Source organism: Schistocerca piceifrons, chromosome 1 (genome assembly GCF_021461385.2).
Source record: "Schistocerca piceifrons isolate TAMUIC-IGC-003096 chromosome 1, iqSchPice1.1, whole genome shotgun sequence".
Classification (NCBI taxonomy): domain Eukaryota; kingdom Metazoa; phylum Arthropoda; class Insecta; order Orthoptera; family Acrididae; genus Schistocerca; species Schistocerca piceifrons.
In genome coordinates this window covers 859,820,042-859,836,140 of record NC_060138.1, presented here as the reverse complement: position 1 = coordinate 859,836,140, position 16,099 = coordinate 859,820,042, and the positions used below count along the sequence as shown (strand labels likewise).

Sequence of the window (16,099 nt, the reverse complement as noted above, 5' to 3'; positions counted from 1 at the left end):
CTAAGCACTTCGTGACCCACTTTGCAACTGCACTGACATCCTTCTCTTATCTAGATGCATTTCTTCTGCAGAAATGACAAGTTGAAGGCGTCCTCTGTGTGTTCCTCCCCCACCCGCCACCCCTCCCTTAAAAGTTGAATCATATAATCAACCTTCACTGTCTCGGAAGTGTTTCAGGGACTTGGCCTTGTCTCACGATGTGGCCCTAGGTCCTGATTCAATTAAACAGCAAATTATCTGATGCCTGAGTGTTACTTCTTGCCCCAACATCTCTCATCAGCTGCTGACAGATTAGCCTCCCTGACGTGCTCTGCAAACTACTTGAAAGGGTGGTAGTCAACAGATTTTACTGGGTTTTCAAGTCTCGTGGCCTTGTCAGTGAGGGAAGGGTTCAGGGAGGGATGAGCCACGACCGACAGTCCGACAGGGTTTTTCTGAATGCCAAAACTCATTGTAGTCTCATTGGGTCTCTCTGAGCATATGACACCAGTTGATATCACATTTTACTTACCCTCCATGACTGGGGTTTCGAGGCTTCCTACAAAAATTTTTTCTGTTTTTTATCTTGTTAGTTGTCCCAGGTCCGAGTTGGTACTTTATTCAGCTGCCTGGGGGTCCAATAGAAAAGTGTCCCACAGGGCTCTTAATCATTAACAATGGACTAGTGACTTCTGTTTGGCTGCTATTCACTCCTGTGCAGTATGTTGGCGACTTTTGCATTGGGTACAGCATCCTCTCAGTAGCCTCTGCTGAATGCCAGCTGCAAAGTGCCATGTGATGGGCCTCTGCGTGAACCCTTTTCATTGTGTCCAATTCTCTCCTGCAAAACTGCAGGTCATGCATTCATCATACCACAGTTCATCCTGACCCACACTTCTGCTTGGGAACTCAGTGCATAAAAATTTTGGTGCCATCCCATTTTTTAGACTGCCTTTTTGATAAGAAACTGACTTGGCAGCTCCATATTTGTCAACTAAAGACTTGTACATAAAAAGCTTAACACTGCTTCCTTTACTTCCCTTCTTGGAGTGCAAATTCTGCTACATTTTTCTGTATTTTTCTGCACTGATCTCATCCCTACTTAACTGGTTGCCAAGTTTATGGCTTGGTGGCACCTTCGGCTTCGAAATAGACACAGTCCATTATCATGGAGTTCACTAACTATAGGCTCCTTACAGACTAGTCCTGCAGACAGTCTTCTGGTTGAAATGGGGATCTTACCCCTTCATTTAAGAAGTTACTCTTGCTCTCCTATCCAGCTGCCATTTGACAGTCCCCCTATTATCCAACATATTTCATTCTTTATCAGTAAAAGGCAGTGTCAGCTTCCTGATATAAACATTCAAATGTGGTTACCAGTTGGAATGCGCTTTGCAGCTGTTTGCCAGGATATCTGCCTCTTCTCTCAGAATGTGCTCCCCATGTTTTCTCATGCAAATCCCTTTGGTTGGCACCCAAGCAATGAATTAGGACAGACATATAATTCAATATCCTAAAGTATGCTGTCCCTATGACCTTTTGGCATCTGTTCTGTTCAGTTCTTCAGGAGTCTCAGGGTGCTACAATCTTTTTCACTGACTGCTTTAACACTGTTAGATGAGATGGAATATACATTTGTCCCTTTTTGATCCTGAACAACATTTGTTCCCAGGGACATGTAATGTTTTTATGGTGGAGCTCATAGCCATTATCAGCCCTCCACTTTATTAAACTGGTCTCCCTTGACTACGTTTTAATATGCAGTGGTTCAGTGAGCAGTCTTCAGGGTGTGGTGACTTCTATTCATGGCCTTCATGCTGGACTCCGGCATTCTGAGTGCTCAGGTCTCTCTTTTTCTGGGTCCAAAGTCAAGTGGGTATAATAAGCAATAAACTTCCTGATCATTTGGCTAGAGAAGTGATCACTAATCCCTCAGTCACTTTATCAATACCAGGTGCAGATTTTCTGGTCCAGATACAACCTCTACTCATTTGCATATAGAGCAACATCTGGTTGGCTACTGCCCCCCCCCCCCCCCCCCCCCTGTAATAAGCTTCACACTGTCACGCAGACTACTACTGCATGGTGCTCTTTCTTCAGTTTCTCCTGGAAGGAATCCGCAATGTTACGCCGCCTCCGCATTGGTCATACCATGATAATCTGCAGTTCCATTTTACATAATGTGCAATCACCATATTGTTTTGGAGCCCTCCAGTAGTTCATATCCAGATGGAGAGCCACTTTCTTCAGGTCCTGCATACTTAACATGGTCTTCCAAATTCACCTCCTCAAATACTGATAGATGATTGGTGGATGGTTGAACTTCTCATCTTTCTGAAAATGGTTTTTATTTTCAGATACAAGGTTTTGAGCTACCTCTGTCGCAAGGGCAGGGTGTTACAGCTTTGGGGAGTCTCTTGCCTGATTTGGGGTTCCTGATCTTACCTCCTTGACCAGCTCATCCTTTCATCTCTCTGCTACAGTTTTAATTGATTTTAGATGTAGTTTGTTCCTTTTTCTGCCAAACCCTATTTTCTATTTTAGAGGTAGCACTCTGTTTAATAGTAGCTGCTCAACACCTTGACTACACTGTAACAAGGGTGGGGTGGGGGGGAGGAGGAGGAGGAGGAGGACACCCACTTGTTGCTGTGCCTACTTATCTCTTCTAGTTTTTAAAGAAAATTCAATGATGCCCATTACATTTTTAACTTTCCCACTCTTTCTGTTCTGAATTTGCTGACTAGAAGACATTCTTCGCGCTATAACTGTCTTAGCCCTTCATCGGGAGACCCCTTGTCTGTTCTGACATACGTCTGACTTGAGCCATACACTTCTGCATAAATTCTCAATTCTGTTAAAGCATTTGTGGTTTATAGTTTAATGTCACTATATTGACAGTTTAGAGAATTATAATTAAATATGAATTAAATACTAAAATGTTCGTGTATTTGTTTGTAAATGATGTGGTTATTCAGATGGCAGCAGCTCACTGCCAACGTAATTGCAAGACCATACTGTGGATGATGTGTCTGTGATTTTGAGTTGGTTGGAGTATTAGTATTAAAACTGGTGCAAGGATCATTTCACAACTGTGATTTTTATCAGATTAATATAAGGAATATACACACATTTTTTGAGAGGGCAAGTGATTGTCTGTGGTCTGCCTGAAGGCATTTGGGTGAAGCGACTTAGGAAAATGTAAATTACGATGGCTGAGCATAGCATGAGCCTCAGTCTTCTTGAATCTGAATTGTGTCTTTTGTAAACACACTATCATCTCATCTAGTATCTTATCGTAGGACTTCTTATACTTATTGTACAATCTCCTTTAGTTATACATATATGAACCATGGACCTTGCCGTTGGTGGGGAGGCTTGCGTGCCTCAGCGATACAGATAGCTGTACTGCAGGTGCAACCACAACGGAGGGGTATCTGTTGAGAGGCCAGACAAACGCATGGTTCCTGAAGAGGGGCAGCAGCCTTTTCAGTAGTTGCAGGGGCAACTGTCTGGATGATTGACTGATCTGGCCTTGTAACAATAACCAAAACGGCCTTGCTATGCTGGTACTGGGAACGGTTGAAAGCAAGGGGAAACTACAGCCGTAATTTTTCCCGAGGGCATGCAGCTTTACTGTATGGTTAATGATGATGGCGTCCTCTTGGGTAAAATATTCCAGAGGTAAAATAGTCCCCCATTCGGATATCCGGGCGGGGACTACTCAAGAGGACGTCGTTATCACGAGAAAGAAAACTGGCATTCTATGGATCGGAACGTGGAATGTCAGATCCCTTAATCGGGTAGGTAGGTTAGAAAATTTAAAAAGGGAAATGGATAGGTTAAAGTTAGATATAGTGAGAATTAGTGAAGTTCGGTGGCAAGAGGAACAAGACTTTTGGTCAGCCGAATACAGGGTTATAAATACAAAGTCAAATAGGGTTAATGCAAGAGTAGGTTTAATAATGAATAAGAAAATAGGAATGCAGGTAAACTACTACAAACTGCATAGTGAATGCATTATTGTGGCCAAGATAGACACTAAGCCCATGCCTACTACAGTAGTAGAAGTTCATATGCCATCTAGCTCAGCAGATGACGAAGAAATTGAAGAAATGTATGATGAAATAAAGGAAATTATTCAGATAGTGAAGGGAGACGAAAATTTAAGTCGTGGGTGACTGGAATTCGGTAGTAGGAAAAGGGAGAGAAGGAAAGGTAGTAGGTGAATATGGATTGGGGGTAAGAAATGAAAGAGGAAGCTGCCTGGTAGAATTTTGTGCAGAGCATAACTTAATCATAGTTAACACTTGGTTCAAGAATCATGAAAGAGGGTTGTATACATGGAAGAACCCTGGAGATACTAAAAGGTATCAGATAGATTATATAATGGTAAGACAGAGATTTAGGAACCAGGTTTTAAATTGTAAGACATTTCCAGGGGCAGATGTGGTCTCTGACCACAATCTATTGGTTATGAACTGTAGATTAAAACTGAAGAAACTGCAGAAAGGTGGATAAACTGACTAAACCAGAGGTTGTACAGAGTTTCAGAGAGAGCATAAGGGAACAAATGGCAGGAATGGGGGAAAGAAATACAGTAGAAGAAGAATTGGGTAGCTTTGAGGGATGAAGTAGTGAAGGCAGCAGAGGAACAAGTAGGTAAAAAGACGAGGGCTAGTAGAAATCCTTGGGTAACAGAAGAAATATTGAATTTAATTGATGAAAGGAGAAAATATAAAAATGCAGTAAATGAAGCAGGCAAAAAGGAATATAAACGTCTCAAAAATGAGATCGACAGGAAGTGCAAAAAGGCTAAGCAGGGATGGCTAGAGGGAAAATGTAAGGATGTAGAGGCTTATCTCACTAGGGGTCAGATACATACTGCCTACAGGAAAATTAGAGAGACCTTTGGAGAAAAGAGAACCACTTGCATGAATATCAAGAGCTCAGATGGAAACCCAGTTCTAAGCAAAGAAGGGAAAGCAGAAAGGTGGAAGGAGTATATAGAGGGTCTATACAAGGGCGATGTACTTGAGGACAATTTTATGGAAATGGAAGAGGATGTAGATGAAGATGAAATGGGAGATATGATACTGTGTGAAGAGTTTGACCGAGCACTGAAAGACCTGAGTCGAAACAAGGCCCCGGGGGTAGACAACATTCCATTAGAACTACTGATGGCCTTGGGAGAGCCAGTCTTGACAGATTAGATTAGATTAGATTAGGTTAATACTAGTTCCATGGATCATGAATACGATGTTTCGTAATGATGTGGAACAAGTCGAATTTTCTAATACATGACATAATTAGGTTAATTTAACAACATACTTAAGTTAATATAACAACTTTATTGTTTTGTGTTTTTTGTTCTTTTTTCTTTTTATTTTTTTATTTTTTAAATATATTTTTTTCTTAATTTATATCTAAAAATTCCTCTATGGAGTAGGAGTAGTTGTCATTCAGAAATTCTTTTAATTTCTTCTTAAATACTTGTTGGTTATCTGTCAGACTTTTGATACTATTTGGTAAGTGACCAAAGACTTTAGTGCCAGTATAATTCACCCCTTTCTGTGCCAAAGTTAGATTTAATCTTGAATAGTGAAGATCATCCTTTCTCCTAGTATTGTAGTTATGCACACTGCTATTACTTTTGAATTGAATTTGGTTGTTAAAAACAAATTTCATAAGAGAGTATATATACTGAGAAGCTACTGTGAATATCCCTAGATCCTTAAATAAATGTCTGCAGGATGATCTTGGGTGGACTCCAGCTATTATTCTGATTACACGCTTTTGTGCAATAAATACTTTATTCCTCAGTGATGAATTCCCCCAAAATATGATGCCATATGAAAGCAATGAGTGAAAATAGGCGTAGTAAGCTAATTTACTAAGATTTTTATCACCAAAATTTGCAATGACCCTTATTGCATAAGTAACTGAACTCAAACGTTTCAGCAGATCATCAATGTGTTTCTTCCAATTTAATCTCTCATCAATGGACACACCTAAAAATTTGGAATATTCTGCCTTAGCTATATGCTTCTGATTAAGGTCTATATTTATTAATGGCATCATACCATTCCCTGTACGGAACTGTATGTACTGTGTCTTATCAAAATTCAGTGAGAGTCCGTTTACAAGGAACCACTTAGTAATTTTCTGAAAGACAGTATTGACAATTTCATCAGTTAATTCTTGTTTGTCAGGTGTGATTACTATACTTGTATCATCAGCAAAGAGAACTAACTTATGAGGACTTCAGTTGGAGGAATGATCCATAGTAGCAAAGGTGAAAAAGTGCTTATAGGTCTTATAAACATTTAGAATACACATGTACTAGACATTTATGCTTCGAATGATCATTTATCATATTTCTGAATATTGACTATTCCTCCTGAGACACCTTGTACACAGGGTGATTCACGAAGGTATGCAAATATTTTAACATGTTATTCTACAAGTAAAACTAAAGAAAAAAGTTCATATAAACATAGGCCGCAAATGTTTAGTTACGGAGCTACGGCTAATAATATTTTGCCTGAAATTTATAGCAACTTCATTAATATGAAACTGTTGCAAAACTGTAAGAGGTTGAAGTAAAGGGTGCAGAAAAATTCCTGCTTCCAGTCACAGTAAAAGATTATTTATTCATCACACGACCGGTTTCGGGCTGGTGCCCTTTCTGAGGTGTTCATACATTCATGTACATGTTAATATTGCTGGAGATCAATAAAGATGAAGCGCCATTGTTAAAATTACTCTGTGGTGATAGAATTTACACTTAGGTGCACAATTGTCGTCTTTCTCACATCCATATTTCAGATTTATAAAATTTAGCTGTATATATCACTGTTGCGACGTGCACTTGTTAAATACACTTTTACATACAGACATGTAGGCTTTGGTCAAAGAACTTAGATTTAGGAGGTATAAAGATGTTGCTCATACAGGAGCATATAGCTTGTAGTCAAAGAACTTAGCCATAGGAAGTGCAAGGATGTTACACATATAGGAACTTAAAAAGCTATTCTAAATTGCTAAGTTTTTGATCCACATTATGAAATTTTTATCCACATTTTTGTCAGAATGTGGATCTAGGAAGTAAAATGATGTGATTTCATACATGTAAAGTTCTCGGACAGAAATGTGGATAAAAAAATTCATAATGTGGATCAAAAAACTTCGCAATTTAGAATAGCTTCTTAAGTTTATGTATGTGCAACAACCTTGCACTCCCAGTGGCTATGTTCTTTGATCATAGCCTACATGTTTGTTTGTAAACACAGTGTATTTCACAAGTGCACAGTGCAATAGTGAAATATGCAGCTAAATTTTATGAAATTGAATTATGGTTATGGGAAAAAAGTGCAGCTAAGTGTAATTATGATGCTTCATCTTTATTGATCTCCAGCAATATAAACTTGTACATGAATGCATAAACACCTGAGGATGGGCACAAGCCCGAAACCAGTCATGTGATGAATAAATAATCTTTTATTGTGATTGGTGGTGGAAATTTTTCTACAGAGTTAAACTGCATCTGCTACAGATCACGTTGAAGTAAACCACGAATTCCATTTATTTTGTTATTGATCTGGTGAATCTAACAAAGCATGTCTCAGACGTCTGCAGTAGTTTTCCAGAACATCCAGAGAAGCAAAGTAGTAATTTTGTAAAATTTTTAATTTATCAACTGCTTGGCCCAATTTGTGTTTTAAGTTACAGACAATTGCACAAAGTTATTCAACAGAAGTTGTAGAGGATTTAATTTTGGAAAAGTGATGGTAATAACAGTTAACTGAAACTGTATGACTGTCAGATAATCTGTGGTTTCACTTAAATGCACTGTTAGGTTCTTTCACCGAACAATACAGGTAACTAACTTGTTTCAAGGTCAGGAAACGACTGAAATAGCTCCCCAATGGTCGCCAACAATGAAACAACTCACCAATGGTCGCCAACAATGAAACAGCTCACCAATGGTCGCCAACAATGAAACAGCTCACCAATGGTCGCCAACAATGAAACAGCTCACCAATGGTCGCCAACAATGAAACAGCTCACCAATGGTCGCCAACAATGAAACAGCTCACCAATGGTCGCCAACAATGAAACAGCTCACCAATGGTCGCCAACAATGAAACAGCTCACCAATGGTCGCCAACAATGAAACAGCTCACCAATGGTCGCCAACAATGAAACAGCTCACCAATGGTCGCCAACAATGAAACAGCTCACCAATGGTCGCCAACAATGAAACAGCTCACCAATGGTCGCCAACAATGAAACAGCTCACCAATGGTCGCCAACAATGAAACAGCTCACCAATGGTCGCCAACAATGAAACAGCTCACCAATGGTCGCCAACAATGAAACAGCTCACCAATGGTCGCCAACAATGAAACAGCTCACCAATGGTCGCCAACAATGAAACAGCTCACCAATGGTCGCCAACAATGAAACAACTCACCAATGGTCGCCAACAATGAAACAACTCACCAATGGTCGCCAACAATGAAACAACTCACCAATGGTCGCCAACAATGAAACAACTCACCAATGGTCGCCAACAATGAAACAACTCACCAATGGTCGCCAACAATGACGTAAACGTTTCTACATTCTTGATGGAAAGTAAACAAATGTAATTGTGTAATAATCTTTGCTTCTCTGAATGTCCTGGAAACCACCTGCTGATACACATCTGGGACATATTAGATTCACCAGACCCATAAGAGCAAAATAAATGGAAATTGTGCTTTGCTTTAACCTCGTACAGTTTTACGATCGCTTCATATGAGCGAAGTTGCTAAATTTCAGGCAAAATCTTATTAGCTGTAACTTCGTAACTAAATATTTGCAGACCTAAGTTTATATGAACTTGTTTCTTTAGTTTTACTTGTAGAGTAACATATTAATGTATTTGCATATCTTCGTGAATCACCCCGGTATATTCTAGTGAGTAACACCAATGTTAATATTTCAGAGTCTTCACATTTTTACCAAGAATTTAGCATCATCTGAAGTGTTGGCGCTCTACCTTCTGCAATCTATTTTCTAGATGTGACTGGAACAAATTGTTAGTTAAACTCTGCATGCTTCTTGTACTTTGTTTGTTTAGAAGCATTTTATGGTAAAAACTGTCATGAGCTTTGGCTAAACCAAAAATATATATTTGTAAGCCTTGAATAAGTCAAAAATGTATACCTGTAATGGTCATCCATGTCAGGTGCTTTAAATACTATTCTAACCTTTCTCGTCAGTACTGCTCTATTATTACCTCAGAAGCAAGACTGTCTTATGAAAACGATTTTATGATATGTTTCACCAATCACTGTCATAGATACATAGCCCTCAAAGCTCCACTCGGTTGAGTGGGATGTGATGTGCCAAGTAGATTGATGCTGCAATTTGCTTGACTTGTGCATCATGTTTTTCAACAGAAAGATTTAAATTATGAAAGGAACTTCCATTTTGCCACTTGCATCATTAATCAGTGTGTACACTTCATTAGGCAAGATTCTTAATAGTTCTTAACTAGTATCAGCAGCACTGTTGCATTTAGAACATGTTTACTTTTGAAGCATGTCAACAGATAGGGTTATGTAGAAAATGTATTACTTTTGTCGCAAAAATACTCCTGTGCAAGAAACTTGAATTCAAGAGTTGTGCCTAAAATCTTCGGAATAGGATGCTTCAATCAGAGTGATATGTAGAATGAGAAAGGTTGAATTATGTGCAGATACTTCTGTTTCAAATATGTTTGACACATTTAAGGATGAAGGCAAAGAAGGGTTTTTAATCTATTGGCCACCCCTGTTCCTATGCACTGTTACCCTTGACTTGTTTGATTAGAGTTTTACTGCATAGATGCCTGGTTTTGGAAGGTGTCATGATTTTGTGTGTGTGTGTGTGTGTGTGTGTGTGTGTGTGTGTGTGTGTGTGTGTGTGTTTTGGGGGTTCTGAAAGAAAAGCTGGCTTTGCTCCTTCCACCCAGAACATACAATTATCTTATTTATATCAAAGATATTCATCTACTCTGTAAATTATAGCATTTTAAACATTCGTTTTGTTTCTTGCAGGTTTGCCCAGAATCCACGCAGTTGAATCTCGAAGAAAAACCTGAAGATATATTTGACATGGAATCCAGACTTAATCCTGATGCAAAAGAATTTGTACCATCGCCGACACATTCAAAGCCTTCATTTGAGGATACAATTATTTCTCACTCACCATCAGGAAAAATATTGCCATTTGATAATGTAGAAGTTCCTAGTATGGCGCAGTTCCAGCAAGAGGTACGTCTGCGCCCAGGAGAGGTATCAGAAGAGGATGCTCTATCAAACAGTGCGTACTTACCAGACGTTCAGTCAGATATTCTTAATGGTGGCAGTGTTATGGATGATATTATAAAAAAGAAATATGGAGAGTCAGAATTTAAATTAACTGAACAAAATCTGGCTGCCTTTACCAGTATCAATCCATTTGAGGTTTCTGAAGTGTCATCAACAAAAGCAGTATACGGTGACGAATCGGCTGCTAGCTTCACGACATCTACCTCTGACATCTTGCAGAAAAATTTGGGTACAAGTGCTTCTAATGTGGAAGGGTCTTTTGTGGAAACTGATTTTGTGGCTTCAGAAACATCAAGTGTTAAGCAGTCTGAGGATTTTCTTGGATTTGAAGCTTCAAGGGAATTTACAGAATTCAAAAAGGGGCTGGATGATTCGTTGCCTACGGACTTCTCACCAGCTAAGGAAACTGGTGCAATATCATTTGAACTTCAGAAAGATATTGCTCCAACAATGGAAGAATGTCCAGAAAGGGTGAAACTAACTGATGACTTGATCAATCCTTTCAGCCACGAGCAACCAATAGCAGAAATGCCAATGGAAGAGAGTGAGCAAATTACAGAGAATGAGCGAACTGATCTGCTTAATGAATCCTTTGAACATGGACCTGATTTTACACTGGAGGAATATGAGTTAAGTTCACCTCTTAACCCATGTGCTCCTGTTTTTGATTATAAAAACATGGAGGATAATACAGATGTCCCTAAAGCAGGTGAAGCAAATGAAAATGTGGATATTGTGGAGCAGAAGCCTACTGAAGTTTCATCAGATCTTGCATCTGGTGCTCCTATTTCTCAAGTAATTTCTTCAGAATCGCCGATCGAACTACTAGATACGGTGAAAACAGAGCTGACAGAGTTAGATAAAGATACACTTTCCTCTGAGCATGAGAGAGCTTTGTTGGCTGAAGCTGATAGTGAACTAGCAGAGAGTAGGTCCTGTGAGCAATTGGAAGAGTACTTAAGCAAAGGCAGTCAGAATGAAAAATCTGAAAAAGATCTATTTTTGCAGTACTCAGATGAAAGTTCGAATTTCAATCAGCCATCAACGGAAATTGCAGAGAAACCTAATTTTATGGAGAAATCAGTTAAGTTGGAAGAAGAAATTCATGAGAAGCAAAGTGATCACATGGTAGATACAGAATTCTTGGATGAAGCGCATGAAACACGTTCAGATCTCATGAAAGAATTTGAGAACAGAACAATGGAGCTTAATGAACCATTTAGCACTGAAGGTGAAGTTCTTCAAAACCCCAATCTGGATCCCCTGGAGGAGCTTCGGAAGGACGCTGCAGAGCCCCTGGAGGAGCTTCGGAAGGACGCTGCAGAGCCCCTGGAGGAGCTTCGGAAGGACGCTGCAGAGCCCCTGGAGGAGCTTCGGAAGGACGCTGCAGAGCCCCTGGAGGAGCTTCGGAAGGACGCTGCAGAGCCCCTGGAGGAGCTTCGGAAGGACGCTGCAGAGCCCCTGGAGGAGCTTCGGAAGGACGCTGCAGAGCCCCTGGAGGAGCTTCGGAAGGACGCTGCAGAGCCCCTGGAGGAGCTTCGGAAGGACGCTGCAGAGCCCCTGGAGGAGCTTCGGAAGGACGCTGCAGAGCCCCTGGAGGAGCTTCGGAAGGACGCTGCAGAGCCCCTGGAGGAGCTTCGGAAGGACGCTGCAGAGCCCCTGGAGGAGCTTCGGAAGGACGCTGCAGAGCCCCTGGAGGAGCTTCGGAAGGACGCTGCAGAGCCCCTGGAGGAGCTTCGGAAGGACGCTGCAGAGCCCCTGGAGGAGCTTCGGAAGGACGCTGCAGAGCCCCTGGAGGAGCTTCGGAAGGACGCTGCAGAGCCCCTGGAGGAGCTTCGGAAGGACGCTGCAGAGCCCGCCAAGGTTGTGGATGAGCTGCATGGAGAAGACCATGATCTGATGGAAGATGTTAATGAGGCAGGAGATACAAAAGTGGAGAAGTTGGACACAATTACAGGTTTAACTGATATTCGTGATATTGAGACAGCTTCATTCCAAAAAGACACAATGAAACTAAATGGAGTTGAGTCACCAGAATTAAACAATGAAATGCATACTGTACAGAATATAACACTAGAAAATAGGTTATCATTTGAGACAACTTCTCCTCCATCTGAAGCAGTTCAGAACCAAGAGCCTTCACCATCTGCAGAGCAAACAATTGGTGATACCTGTGTGCCTGATCTTCATGGTGTACCAGAAGCACTGCGGGTGTGTGTGTATCCCATGCCTGTTGAACAAAGTAGTATGAAAGATGATGTTGAATTAATTTCTCCTTCATTTGAGAGTCAAGAAGAAAAACGAGAAGCTTTGGAGATAGACAACATTCATGGAACAGATTTTTCCACAGTGTTGAAGCTAGAATCACTTTCAGGAGAACAAAGAGATATGGTTGAAACAATGTTAAATGAAGTAAGTAATAAAACTGAATTGGAAGAACTAAATGATCTGACAAGTAATGCTGACAAAGATGTTGTAGTTTTGGAGGAACTACAGTCTCAACTCAACTATGTTGGTATTGAAACTGAAATTGCAGAGAAGACTGAGGAAACTGGTGAAAAGACATTTGAAAAGAAAGATATTTCTATTGTTGAACAGACGACAGAAAAGCTTGAAGCCCGAGATGAAAAAGCTGTTAGTGATGAAACTTTGAAACTCTCTGATGCGGACTTCTCTGATAAAAATATTTCAGGTACAGCTGCTGAGAAGGGTGAGCCTGATAAAGAGGCCCACAAAGCAGGAGATGGGGAGGATGAAGTACTAATGATTACAAAGACACCACCTCCAACACCAACCCCAGCATCGCAGACTGAACTTAATAAGGATGCATCGGAGATGAAGGCAGAATCAACAGTGTCTGCTGTAGCTGTTGCTTCAGCAGCTGTGGCAGGTGCAGCAGCTACAACTACTGCTATAACCTCAAGGAAAGAACCAGCTCTGAAAAAGCAGACACCACTCTCTAAAGATGTGAAAAAGACACTTGTAGCCAAAGATTCAGACAAGGTGAAACCCAGTACTAAAGCTCCTGTCAAACAGTCTCCAGGGACTGCAAAAGCTCCAACAAAGACATCACCGACTTCACCAACAAAGGCATCAGTACCATCGACACCTCGCACGTCTACTCCAAAGAGAACTCAAGTTGCTCCTCCTGCAGCAAAGACTACAGCAAAAACTACTACTACTACAACAACCACAAGTGCAAAGTCCTTGTCAAGACCAGCTTCAAATGTACCAAGTAAGCCAACTTCTCTTTCTACCCAAAAACAATCTTCAACAACAGGAAAAGTCCCTACATCTTCCATTGCACCTAAACCTAGTTTGAAGACTGCTTTGTCATCGACAACCAAACCATCACAAACAGTAAGAGCAGCAAGTGCACCAAAGCCGCGGGTCCCAAGTGCAACTACCACAACGGCAACAAAGAATCCGTTAGCCAATGGTGATGTAAAAAGTGCAGAAGTAAAGAAGACTTCTGTTGCCACATCAAAAATTGCACCAAGGACACATACTGCACCATCACGAACCACAACTGTCTCGAAATCTGCTGGAACCACTACTGCTGCAAGTGTACCTAAAACTGGTGTTCAAGCAAAGACTTCATTGACTATGCGTCCTGGTATGACAAATGGTATTGCTCAAAAGCCAAGGGTTACGTCAAGCACTACTCAGTCTCCAAGATCTGCCACTAATCATCAGACAGCTACAGAAAAGCAGCACAAAGAGACAGCAAACAAACACATTTCGTCACGTCGTATAGGCACAGCTCCATCAAAGACATCACCTGCAAAAGTAGGAGTAAAGAAATCGCCGCAAACTGCAAAAGGAGGAAAGACACCACCTACAGCCAATGGATCTCCACTCATCAGTACAGGAATGGGAGAAGAGAAGAAAAAAGACCCACTTTTGTGAAAGTAGTGGGTTTGGAATGAAGGTGCTGCAGTTTTGGGCCTTTGTTGTAAAGCTTTTAACATGTATGTAATTGTGTTGTTAAACCGTAAAAAAAAAGTATCTTCGTATAGTTCTGAGAAACTTCACACGTATATCTCAATGTTCCAAAAGATATGGATACTATTCGTGTGGTGAACTAAAAAACTTGAAACTATTTTTCCAGATGTAGCATATTATGTATCAATATCCAATAGCTTCTGAAGTTGTTTGCTTATTTGGCCGAAGTGTTTCTAAATTTTTGTTGCTGTGCTAATTTTTCTCTTTGTGTCTCTGTGAAGATATAGTAACAATAGCAATTGGTCAGTTATTGGGAAATTTTGAGCCTAATCGCTCAAAGTTTGCTGTCGTTGCTATTAAATATTTGAATGTTGGTTGGCTTTTCTTACAAACTGCACATGTGAGTTTGTTTTAAAGACTGTAAATTTGTGTGCAAAATGCCTGAAAGGGAGAGCAAATATTTGATATAAAAGGCTGAACAAAACTTTTTCCAGGTATGCTTCGGCAAACATATTGTCTGGTGGGTACCTTGTTTACTTGGTGTCATCACTGACACTGCATTCTTAATATGCACAATGTGATAATTCTGTGTTTTTTGTAATGCCACAATTTTAATTTATATTTATGATGCTTTTTATTGATGGCATTTCTCCTTTGTGCTAATAGAGTTGTACTTAAATTTGTTGTTTTATTTAGAATTTTCGGGTGTCTGTGTACTAGACTTTAAATTATTTTAAGTAAAATGCAAGATATTTTAAGTCATAGCTGTACTGATTCTAAATTATGGCTACTTTTACATTACTGTCTTGGTTTGTTAAAGTGTAATGTAAAGCATTCTGTGATGTTTAATAGAGCATCCTGCTGCATGGTAACGAGGAGTCTATCTTTGTTTTAAATTGTAGCATCTGTTGATACTGCATATGTTTGTCATTTATTGATGAGAATATGTTTGAATAGCTGATGCTGCACTATAATTTATTCAGTGCAGGTGAGTTTGTGGACTGATATTGTTAATAAGTATTTCATATTGCGAGAAAATGGCTACTTGTGACAGCTAAGCTTTGATATCCCAGATTTATACATTGCATTACTGTGGCTTGAGGGCCACTGGGTTATTTATGGCAACTGGTGATTAAATCGTTACTCGTGCAGTGATAGCTGGTTGTAGATCCTCATATTATCTCTGTACAAGACTTTTATATGTGGCAATATTTCTCTACAAATGCAAAATTTAATATAATGTAATAAAGTTTTTATAAAAATTAGTGGACTTTTCATTATTGTCAAAGATCTTCCTCGCCAACACAGCTTGCACAAATTAAAAATCAAATTGAATTTCTGTCTGAAAGCAGTTCATATTTGATATGATTTTCATGGAAGAGGTGTTGAGATAGTGGGCACATTGAAGTGCATTGTACAATAGCCAGAAACCATGAAATGTGAATAAGATACCATTCCTAGCACACGGCAATGAAATTTTCTTGTTAGACCATGTGAAATTTCGTCATTCTATGTAAGTTCCTGGAGATAAGAATTGTTTATGTAGAAAGTTTTTTTTCTGGATGACAGCTTTAGTGGTTTGCTAGGGAATGGAGGCGGAGGTAATTGGAGTTGGCAAGAATAACAAATGCAATCTCACTGATTTTGAGAGTGGTGGGAGATCAATTTTCGTATATATTTGACGCCTCCAGAGCTTGCTGGATGCAGTCCACTGATGTCAGTACACAGAATTTCCAGGGGTTTACTCGGTAAAATAGAATGTAAATCTGTTTTTGTGGATAAGTGACACATGTTTTCAGTTCCCTGTAAATTTTTCT

The 16,099-nt window shown here is 40.0% G+C and overlaps 1 protein-coding gene across 1 annotated transcript in view; it reads left to right on the top strand.

The window, feature by feature from the left end:
* LOC124715883 overlaps positions 1–15,547 on the top strand; it is a 1,071,880-nt gene extending 1,056,333 nt beyond the window's left edge. The window contains 1 exon segment of the mRNA XM_047243130.1: positions 10,065–15,547. Within this exon segment, the coding sequence (XP_047099086.1) occupies positions 10,065–14,246 (4,182 nt within the window). The 3' untranslated portion in view covers positions 14,247–15,547.
* Positions 15,548–16,099: the final 552 nt, after the last annotated feature.